General features: G+C 41.3%; 2 protein-coding genes across 2 annotated transcripts; both read right to left on the bottom strand.

Moving 5' to 3' along the window:
• Nucleotides 1-2,487: 2,487 nt before the first annotated feature.
• On the bottom strand, nucleotides 2,488-5,069 carry LOC120853341 (angiogenin-1-like). Its single transcript, XM_040227084.1, has 2 exons — nucleotides 3,834-5,069; nucleotides 2,488-3,098 (listed from the first exon to the last, which is right to left on the bottom strand). The coding sequence occupies exon 2, from the start codon at nucleotides 3,078-3,080 to the stop codon at nucleotides 2,634-2,636; it is 447 nt and encodes a 148-aa protein (XP_040083018.1). The 5' UTR covers nucleotides 3,081-3,098; nucleotides 3,834-5,069; the 3' UTR covers nucleotides 2,488-2,633.
• A 1,856-nt stretch (nucleotides 5,070-6,925) lies between these two features.
• LOC120853342 (angiogenin-2-like) lies at nucleotides 6,926-7,572 on the bottom strand. The gene has a single exon (XM_040227085.1). The coding sequence runs from the start codon at nucleotides 7,514-7,516 to the stop codon at nucleotides 7,073-7,075; it is 444 nt and encodes a 147-aa protein (XP_040083019.1). The 5' UTR covers nucleotides 7,517-7,572; the 3' UTR covers nucleotides 6,926-7,072.
• Nucleotides 7,573-10,703: the final 3,131 nt, after the last annotated feature.

Here is a 10,703-nt window from a genome sequence, read left to right as displayed (position 1 = left end):
GCAAAGTCAGCAAAACATAGTGGAATAGGATTTCAATTTTACAAATGATTGACCTAAGATAAAATGACTTGCCTGTGATTAACATTTCATTCTAAATAGCTTTTTGGTTGTGAAAGAACAGGAGATCAAGGGCAAAAAATACTAGGAAGGGTTGGCTACTCAGCTGCTAGCTCCATCAGCAAGTGGAGAAGCACCCTGTCTCCTTGCCACATGATTTCCTGGGAAAGTGTCATTTGTTTTAACACCAGGGCTGAGTATGTGATAATAATGCTCTAAGCAGATGCTCAGAGATGTGAGGTTTAAAAAAATTTTTTTTTTAAATTTATTTAGCTGTAGTTGTGGTGCAGTTCCAGAGCCCACTGCTCAGTAGCTGTGGTGTGTAGGCTTAGATGCTCTGGGCCACGTGGGATCTTAGTTACCTGATCAAGGATTGAATCCCCATCCGTTGCATTGCAAGGTGAATCTGTTAACCACTGGACCACCAGGAAAGTCCCTGGAGATGTGAGTTTTCACAACTATGATGTGATCAATGAAGTAATGGTCCAAGCCTTTGACCTTTCCCATCGAGACCATAGGATTTCCCTGGTGGCTCAGTGGTAAAGAATCTGCCTATAATGCAGGAGATGCTGGTTCAATCCCTGGGTGGGGAAGATTCCCTGGAGAAGGAAATGGCTATGCATTCCAGAATTCTTCCAGAATTCATAGGATTCCCCGGAAATCCTATGGACACAGGAGCCTGGAAGGCTATAGTCCATGGGGTTGCAGAAAAGTTGACCACGTAGCGACTAAACAACAACAACAATCAAGACCATAAGTGGGCAAGAGTCTGTTTGGAAGCCCCCTTTACCTCAACAGATGGTACTGGTTGGAGAACCCAAGAAAGTGTTCTAGCAGTCTACTAAGCACTGGAAATTTCTTGCTTCCTAAGGGCTTTTTTTTACTTTATAATAGTAAGACAAATTTTACAAAAGAGTTGTGGAAAATTCTTCTCCCTACTTTGGAGAGAAGTGACAGTGTTTTCAATGTTGAAACAGATGAAACCATGACCTACTCTTCCACCCCTTCCTCCATAAATTGAATACTTTCTGTGAGGCTGGGCTCTGGGTGGTACCAGGACACTGGCCTCTAACCCAGGTGTTGAGGAACCAGGGCTTTTGGTCCATTTCAGGACATGCAGGCACCAGGGGAGGCCACCATGGGGAATACTGTGACCACGATAGTCATTCATAAGATGGCAGAAATAATGATGCATAATTGTAGTTTATTAACTACACTCTAAGTAAGATATCCCGGAGAAGGCAATGGCACCCCACTCCAGTGCTCTTGCCTGGAAAATCCCATGGGCGGAGGAGCCTGGTGGGCTGCAGTCCATGGAGTCGCTGGGAGTCGGACACGACTGAGCGACTTCATTTTCACTTTTCACTTTCATGCATTGGAGAAGGAAATGGCAACCCACTCCAGTGTTCTTGCCTGGAGAATCCCAGAGACGGGGAGCCTGGTGGGCTGCCGTCTATGGGGTCGCACAGAGTCGGACACGACTGAAGCGACTTAGCAGCAGTAGCAGCAAATAAGACATCCAGGTATCTGTTGATGAAATTAGGTAACACCAAACTCATAGATTAATTAGCATATTTTACAAAGACTGTCTATTAACTTAAGCTTGTATTTACTCGAAGTGAAGTGAAGTAAAGTGGCTCAGTCATGTCCGTCTCTTTTCGACCTCATGGACTGTAGCCTACCAGGCTCTTCCATCCATGGGATTTTCCAGGCAAGAGTACTGGAGTGAGTTGCCATTTCCTTCTTGAAGCCATATCAAATTGAAGAATAAAGGATAAGCTTGGAATTTTTCTATGACCTCCCCAAGACCTGATGCCAGGCATCAGTTGATAAAGGAAAAGATTAAAGAGAAAATAGTGTAGTAATCAATTTTTTGATCTTTATATGAAATAACCACGAGAATATCCTGGGAATGTTCCATTCAAAACAATATCAAATTTCTTCCTGCTTAAGGGAAGAGGTGGCTACCTTGAATAGGTTTTGTTATTTATGCAGGATTTCAAATATGTGCATCTGTGTGTGAGAGAGAGAGAGGGAAAGAAAATGTAATTAATCTATTGGTATTTAGTCCCAAAGGGCTTCCCAGGTGGTGCAGTGTAAAGAATCTGCCTGCCAATGCAGAAGACACAAGAGATGTGGGTTCAATTCCTGGATTGGGAAGATCCCCTGGAGGAGGAAACAGCAACCCACTCGAAAATTCCATGGACAAAGGAGACTGGTGGGCTACAGTTCACAGGATCCCAAATAATGGAATATGACTGGATGACTAACACACACACCCCTTCACAGAAAGGTGAATTCCACCCCCTGAATGCCTGAAAAGGAACTGACTGATAAGGAAAGAGGCATTGCTCTACCATCCAACTCTCTCAGGTGAACAGAGAAAATGCAGAAAGATCAATAGACCAAGAATCAGTGAGAAGACTTTGATTCTTACTGATTTGAGAGACTTTTTATTTATGAAGCATATTGTAAAGCTGAAAAGATCAGCAGCTCATTTTCTGGATTCTTATCAATGAATGTTGCTGCAGTGTAAGGGGAAAATGCAAGGAAGGAAGAGCAGAGCCAGCTCTGGGCTACTGGTGTGGAGTGATAAAGGACTCATCAAAGTGGACGGGCAAGCCATTTTCACAGCCGATAACAATGACTCTGTTGTCTGCTGTGGCTCTGTACCGGCATGGAGGCCGGGAGGAACCTCCTATATGCTTGCAGGTGGTGACCTGGAATTTAGACTTGCTTATCCTGAGATTGCCTCTGTAAGGTTCTCCATTCCTGTCGTCACAGATAGCCTTGATGTTATTACTGTTGTCATGAATAAAGGTGTTGGTGTCTTTGCAAGGTCTGGTCAGGTGTCGATTTTCCATCATGCTATTACAATATCTGTCATTCCGGCCCTTTGGATTGGCATCGTAGTGCTTGTTCAGGAAGTCTCTGTATCTGTAGTCATCTTGAGCCAGGGCCAGTGGGGTCAGACCCAGACCCAGCATGAAGACCAAAAACAGAGGGCTCAGGACCATCACCATCTCTTCCAACAAAGGCTCCTGCCGAGGGCAAAAAGAGATGCAGTAGGGCATGGAACAGCATTGCCAAACTAGGCTAAAAGGACAGGGATTTGTTTTTATGATGGGGTGCCGTGAATCACGCATCCTCTGCCACTAGGTATATCTTTTTCTTTTCCTTTCCTCAGTGGTCTCATCTGTCTTGTCAATCGATTTCTTTGGAAAGTCAATTTAAAAGTTTCCTGAACACAACTTCCAAATGCAAACACTGTTTCCTATCCCTGAAGATCACTGAAAATTTACATTTTTATCAGTGGTAACATTAAAAAATCCATTCACACTCTTTAATTCATTTATTGACTGGGTACCAGACACCATGCTAGGTCCTGGAACACAAAGACTGTTAAGACATATGAAGTGCCTCCCTAATACAGGGTATAGCACCCACAGGGAGATCAGCCACAGGGAAGGGATCAGAGCACCAATATACAAAGATGAGACAATAAGATATACGCTGAGAGCTATGAAGATGAGGGATTTTCAGGGAACCTTGAGCCCAGGGAAGGGCGATCAGAGAGGGTTGTTGACGACGGAGTCCGGGGCAAGTCAATCCATTAGTTGATTGTGAGGAGAGCAGTGAAAGCAGTTTCACCAGGTACTGAATGGAAGCAGAAGTAGAAGAACTGATTCCCCAAGAAGTAAGTGTTTCATGGCCAAAAGTGGAGTTATTACTATTTAGAAAGAACAGGGACAAGTGTGGAAAAATCTGTGTCATACTTGGGAGTGGGTCTGGGGTCAGCTCTTACAGAGAACTGGAGGAAGAGGAATTCAAGCTTACTCTTGAGAGCTTCTTGCACTGGGAACAGTTTGGATTATTCTCAGAGAATATTTTCCCTGAAGGCCTATGTGGACAGTTACACAACAGGCAAATGGTATTATCATGTGGTTAAACAAATAAACAACAAAACACTTCAGACCTTTTCCTTCAATAAAAGGCTTTATAATTTGCTGTATTGACTTCTTAACATCTTCCTCAAAAGAATGGAGAGCTGCCATCATCACTTAGGAGCAGTCAACTAAAACTGTAAAGCTCACACATCCCAAGAATGGTATGTCACAGACACTCAGCACAGCCAGAGAGTAAATACTGTGCTTCTTGCTGGGACATGATTTTAACTCAATGATAGAAAATTAAAAATAGAATTAGACAGGCATAATTTATAACAAAATAGAAAACAAGCTTCTTATGAGCCACTAAGATTTTATTTCTTCTGAAAGTTGACAATTGGAGCATTGCAAGATGCCTATTGTTTGTAGCAGATAGTTTCTGACTATACCATCAGTTCTTCGGAGGAAAATTGAATGAATAGGGCCTTTTTAAAAAACCACCATGATCCTACTTCACATTTTACCAAAGATATGTGAATGTCCTCATGTCTAACAATAAAAAGAACTTTCCAATGTTAATTGGAAACTGATTTTTATAACTTGGTTTTTCAAATTGTTTTCCAATGGTAACTCATCCAATTTATAATTGACTATGTTTTCTCGTCAATCATCACACATGCTGGAAATTCTTAGACTGGCATAAAAATCTGATCTTTGATTTATTTTTAAATGTGCTATAATCTTTATGAATCCTAAACTTAAACAGAAGTGGTATAGTGTCATGGATATTAAATTATTAATTTTTATACTGTGCTTTTATACTGTGCTTTTCTTGTTGTAGGTCAATAAACATATTTTCATATTAAATATTTTTGTAGCCCTTAAAGAGGCCACGAGTTGTAGCACTAAACCTGTAGTGATGCTAAACAATCCTGGGAGTACAACTGTAGATCTAGAAAGACAAAAGGATTCGGGATTCTGCTGCTTACATGGGAAGGCATGTCATAGGGTGAGTTTTCTAATCAGCATCTGACACTGATCTACCTTGCCTGTTTTATCGCTGTTCAGTCACTCAGTCATGTCTAACTCTTTGCAGCCCCATGGACTGCAGCATGCCAGGCTTCCCTGTCCTTTACCATCTCCTGGAGCTTGCTCAAATTTATGTCCATTGAGTTGGTGATGCCATCCAACTGTCTCGTCTTCTGTTGTCTCCTTCTCCTCCTGCCTTCAATCTCCTTGCAGTCTAAGGGACTCTCAAGAGTCTTCTCCAACACCACAGTTCAAAAGCATCAATTCACTGGTGCTCAGCCTTCTTTATGGTCCCAAGCTCACAACCATAACTTTGACTATACAGGCTTTTTTCAGCAATGTGATATCTCTGCTTTTTAATATGCTATCTAGGTTTGTCATAGCTTTTCTTCCAAGGAGCAAGTGTGTTTTAATTTCATGGCTGCAGTCATCATGCACAGTGATTTTGAGCCCAAGTAAATAAAGTCTGTCACTGTTTCCATTTTTTCTCCATCTATTTGCCATGAACTGATGGGACCAGATGCCATGATCTCAGTTTTCTGAATGTTGAGTTTTAAGCCAGCTTTTTCACTCTCCTTTTTCACCTTCATCAAGAGGTATTTTAGTTCCTCTTTGCTTTCTGCCATTAAAGTGGTATCATCTGCATATCTGAGGTTGTTGCTATTTCTCCCAGCAATCTTGATTCCAGCTTTTGCTTCCTCCAGCCCCGCATTTCACATGATGCACTCTGCATATAAGTTAAATAAGCAGGGTGTCAATATACAGCCTTGACATACTCCTTTCCCGATTTTGAACCAGTCCATTGTTCCATGTCTGGTTCTGACTGTTGCTTCTTGGCCTGCATACAGGTTTCTCAGGAGGCAAGTAAGATGGTCTGGTATTCCCATCTCTTTCAGAATTTTCCACAGTTTATTGTGGTCCACACAGTCAAAGGCTTTGATGTAGTCAATGAAGCAGAAGTAGATGTTTTTCTGAAATTTCCTTGCTTTTTCTATGATCCAGTGGATGCTGACAATTTGATCTCTGGTTTCTCTGCCTTTTCTAAATCCAGCTTGTACATCTGGAAATTCTCAATTCATGTACTGTTGAAGGCTAGGTTGAAAGATTTTGAGCATTACCTTGCTAGCATGTGAAATGAGCCCAATTGTACAGTAGTTTGAACATTCTTTGGAACTGCCCTTCTTTGACATTGGAATGAAAACTGACCTTTTCCTGTCCTGTGGCCACTGCTGAGTTTTCCAAATTTGCTGGCATAATGTGTGCAGTACTTTAACAACGTCATCTTTTAGGATTTGAAGTAGTTCAGCTGGAATTCCATCACCTCCACTAGCTTTGCTCGTAGTGATGCTTCCTAAGGCCCACTTGACTTCACACTCTAGGATGTCTGGCTCTAGGTGAGTGCTCACTCCATCGTGGTTATCTGGGTCATGAGGAGCTTTTTTTGTATAGTTCTTCTGTATATTCTTGCCACCTCTTATTAATCTCTTCTGCTTCTGTTAGGTCCATACCATTTCTGTCCTTTATTGTGTCCATCTTTGCATGAAATATTCCCTTGGTATCTCTAATTTTTTTGAAGACATCTCTAGTCTTTCCCATTCTGTTGTTTTCCTCTATTCTTTTGCATTGTTCACTCTGTCTACCAGATCTAATCCTTTGAATCTATCTGTCACTTCTATTGTGTAATCATAAGGGATTTGATTTAAGCTTACATCACACTTTTCAGCCTACTGGGTGTGTTTTCTCTATTTTCTTGAAAAAGTTTTCCAGCAATCTCTGAAAGATAAATTTAACATCCCAACCTTCACAGAAAGGAAAAGTCTGCCCCCTGTTACCTGAGATGGAAATGACTGATAAGGAAAAAGGCATTGCTCTCCCATCCAACCCTCTCAGGGGGAAGCTGAATAGAGAAAATGGGGGAAGATCAATAGACTAGGGATCAGTGAGAAGACTGATTCTTGCTGATTTCAGAGACTTTTTATTTATGAAGCATATTATAAAGCATAAAAGAAAAGATCAACAGCTCATGTTCTGGATTCCTAGCAATGCATGTTGCCATAATGCGAGGGGGAAAGGCAAGGAAGAGCAGAGCCAGCTCTGGACTACGGTTTTGGAGGGATAAAGGTCTTCTCAAGGTGGACAGGAAAGCCATCTTCACAGCGAATAACAATGATTCTGTTTGCGCTGAAGGCTCTATACCGGCAAGGAGACTTGGGGGACCCTCCTATATGCCTGCAGGTGGTGATCTGGAAGGCAGACCTGCTTCTTCTAAGGCCGTCTCCGTAAGGTTCTCCATTTCTATCATCACAGATGGCCCTGATGTTATCACTGTTGCCATGAACAAAGGTGTTGGTGTCTTTGCAGGGTTTAGTCATGTGTTTTCTCGCCATCATGGTATTACAGTATCTGTCATCATGGCCTTTTGAGCTAGGATCATAGTGCTTCCTTAGAAATTCCCTGTACCGATCATCTTGTGCCAGGGTTTGTGGGGTCAGGCCCAGATCCAGCATGAAAACCAAAAACAGGGGGCTCAAGACCATGACCATGTCTTGCAAAAAAAGGCTCCTGCAAAGGGCAAAAGGAGATTAAGTAGGAAACAGAACAGCATCGCCAAATTAGACTAAAAGGGCAAGGACTTTTCTCTCTGACCGGTATGATGAGTCAGGTGTCCATCACTACTTAGCGACATTCTTTTCCTTTTCTCGTTAGTTTCCTCTGTTTTGTCTATTGATTCCTTTGAAAAATCAGTTTAAAAGTCTTCTGAACACAACTCCAGCCTCAGCTGATCTTTCCCATCTCTGAGGATCACTGAAAATGTACCTTTCTATCAGTTGTAACATTACAAAATCCATTCACACTCTTTAATTCAGTTATTAGCTAATTTAATAACAAACACTATAGTAGTCCCTACTGGATACCAGGCACCATGCTAGGTCCTGGAAGACAAAGACCATTAAGACACACCAAGTGCCTCCATAATACGGGATGTAGCCTCCATGGGGAGGGGATGGGAGTACCAGTTTACTGAGATGAGACAGTAAGATAGATGCTGAAAGCTATGAAGAAGAGGGACTTCTATGGAACCTCAAATCCCAGGGAAGGGGCGATCAGAGGATTGTTGAAGACAGATCCCAGGCACAGATCCCATCAGTTGACTATAAGGAGAGCAGTTGCACCCTGAGGTGCTGAGGTGAATGGAAGCAGACCTAATTCCCCAAGAAATAGGTGGTTCATGGCCAAAGGTGGAATTATTATATAAACTACCATACAGTTGTGCTCATTTCACATTCTAGCAAGTTATGCTCAAAATCTTTCAAGCTAGGCTTCAGCAAAATGTGATCCTAGAACTTTCAGATATACAACTGGGTTTCAAAGAAGCAGATGAACCAGAGATCATAACACTCTAATGACAGAAAGTGAAGAGGAACTAAAGAGCCTCTTATTGAACATGAAAAAGCTAGCTTAAAACTCAGTGTTAAAAAGACTAAGATCATGGCATCTGGTCTCATCACTTTACGCCAAATAGAAGGGGAAAACGTGGAAGTAAGTGACAGATTTTAATTTTTTTGAACTCCAAAATCACTGCAGACAGAGACTGCAGCCATGAAATTAAAAGACACTGGCTTCATCCTCTAGCTCTTCCAGAGGACTGGAGGAAGAGGAACTCAAGCTTATTCTTAGGATCTTCTTGCACTGGGAACAAATAGGATTATTCTCAGAGGATATTTTTCAGTTTCCCTGAATACATACCTACATTGGCTGATACACCATAGGCAAATGGTATTACCATGTGGTAAAACAAGCAAACAAAATACCTTAGATCTCTTCATCAAATCAAAGGCTTTATAATTTCCTGTATTGATTTCTTAATATCTTCTTCAAAAGAAGAAAGCTGCTATCACCTCTCAAGAGCAGTCAACCCAAACTGCAAAACTCAAACATTTTAGGAATGGTGTCTCACAGACACTCAACACACCCAGAGAGCAAATACTGTGTTTCTTTCTGGGGCACAATTTTAACTCAATGACAGATAATTAAAACTAGAATTAAATAGGCATGCTGCTGCTGCTGCTAAGTCGCTTCAGTCGTGTCCGACTCTGTGCGACCCCATAAACGGCAGCCCACCAGGCTCCACCATTCCTGGGATTCTCCAGGCAAGAACACTGGATAGAATATAATAAAATAGATCACAAATTTCTTACAAGTCACTAAGACTTTATGTCTTCTGAAACGTGAGAACTGAAAGATATTTGTTGTTTGTAACAGGTAGTTTCTGCTCTACCTTCAGTTCTTTGGAAAAAAATGTGACAAACAGGGCCTTTTTATAAACCACGATCGTTCTACTCCACATCTCACCAAATATATGTGAATGCCCTCACATCCAACAACAAAAATAACTTTCCACTGTGAATTGGAAACTGATTTTTATAATTTTTGTTTTTCAAATTGTTTTCCCATGAATAACTCATTCATTTTATAATTGGCTATGATTTCTTGGCAATTATCACACATGCTGAGAAATTCTTAAATGGGAGAAAGATTTGACCTTCAATTTATTTTTAACTGAACTATAATCTTTATGAATTCTAAATTTAAAAATAAACAGTATAGAGTCATGGATATTAAATTATTTTTATATTGTGTTTTTCTTATGTGTAAATCAATAAACATTTTCATGTTAAATATTTTTATAGCCCTTAAAGAGACCACCAATTATAACACCAAACCTGTAGTGATGCTAAACAGTCCTGGGGGCACAACTGTGACTCTAGAAAGACAAAAGGATTCAGGGTTCCGCTGGTTACATAGGAAGGCACGTGAGCCTACATAGGAAGATTGAGCAAAATGATCTCTCTTTCTAATCAGCATCGGGCATTGATCTACCTTTGTCTGTTTTATCTTATCTATAGACAAATTTGGTATACTACCAAAGAATTACCAAATTATACCCTAAGATTCTTTGGTCATTCCTCAATACTGAAAGAAAGAAATAGCCTCTGAAATGGTTTCCATTAGGCACATAAGAGTATCATTTGTAATAGAATTGGCAAGAGTATTTTGGGGAGGTTAACAAGAAAGTGGTAGACGACCGGGAGAGTCACGCCTAAAAGAATGACAAGCCGTCCTACAGGCCACTGCTCCACCACAGCCGCTGGGCTGCCTGCTCCCCATGCACCAAGCTCTTTACCTTTACAGGGTGTTTCAGTCTCCTGGGTGTGTTTTCTTTTTCTACTTTTTTGGAAGACACTCTTCTTGAATTGTAATCAGTTAAGTCTCCTGCTCTGCAATGGAGAAATATTGCCTTTTAACGTCAAAAGGAGTTGTAGAATGGCAGTCAAGGCAGGAAGTATCCTTAATGGTCACACTGTGCACAGAGGCCAGAATCCGAGTTCAAAAATCTAGTAGAACCTGAGCTGATTATACCCAAAAGAGTCATTAGGTGGCAGTGAGGGATAGGAATGTTGTCTCCCTTGCTTGGCAGTAACAGTGGGTCCTTGTAGGCAGAATCAATATTGTACAGAGAATATTGCTGATCACAGAAGAGGGTGTGAGCTGGCAGGCCTGGCCACAGTCTCTGTCCAAACACTCTATGCCTTAGATATTAAGACCAAGGACACCTCACTAGATACGTGTGTCAAAGCAAAAGTCACAAAGTTCAGGATATCACAAATAAAGATTTAGCTGTCATCAGGTTTCATGCCTGCCATTCCCAAACCATTATTCATGGGATCT

The sequence above is a fragment of the Oryx dammah genome, unplaced genomic scaffold, assembly GCF_014754425.2.
Source record: "Oryx dammah isolate SB20612 unplaced genomic scaffold, SCBI_Odam_1.1 HiC_scaffold_26, whole genome shotgun sequence".
NCBI lineage: Eukaryota > Metazoa > Chordata > Mammalia > Artiodactyla > Bovidae > Oryx > Oryx dammah.
Note: the sequence above shows the minus strand (reverse complement) of the source record. Positions and strands in the feature narration are given on the sequence as shown.

Coding starts and splice junctions, on each gene's coding strand:
- LOC120853341 (XM_040227084.1), bottom strand. CDS start 3,080: ATGGTGATGGTCCTGAGCCCTCTGTTTTTGGTCTTCATGCTGGGTCTG.
- LOC120853342 (XM_040227085.1), bottom strand. CDS start 7,516: ATGGTCATGGTCTTGAGCCCCCTGTTTTTGGTTTTCATGCTGGATCTG.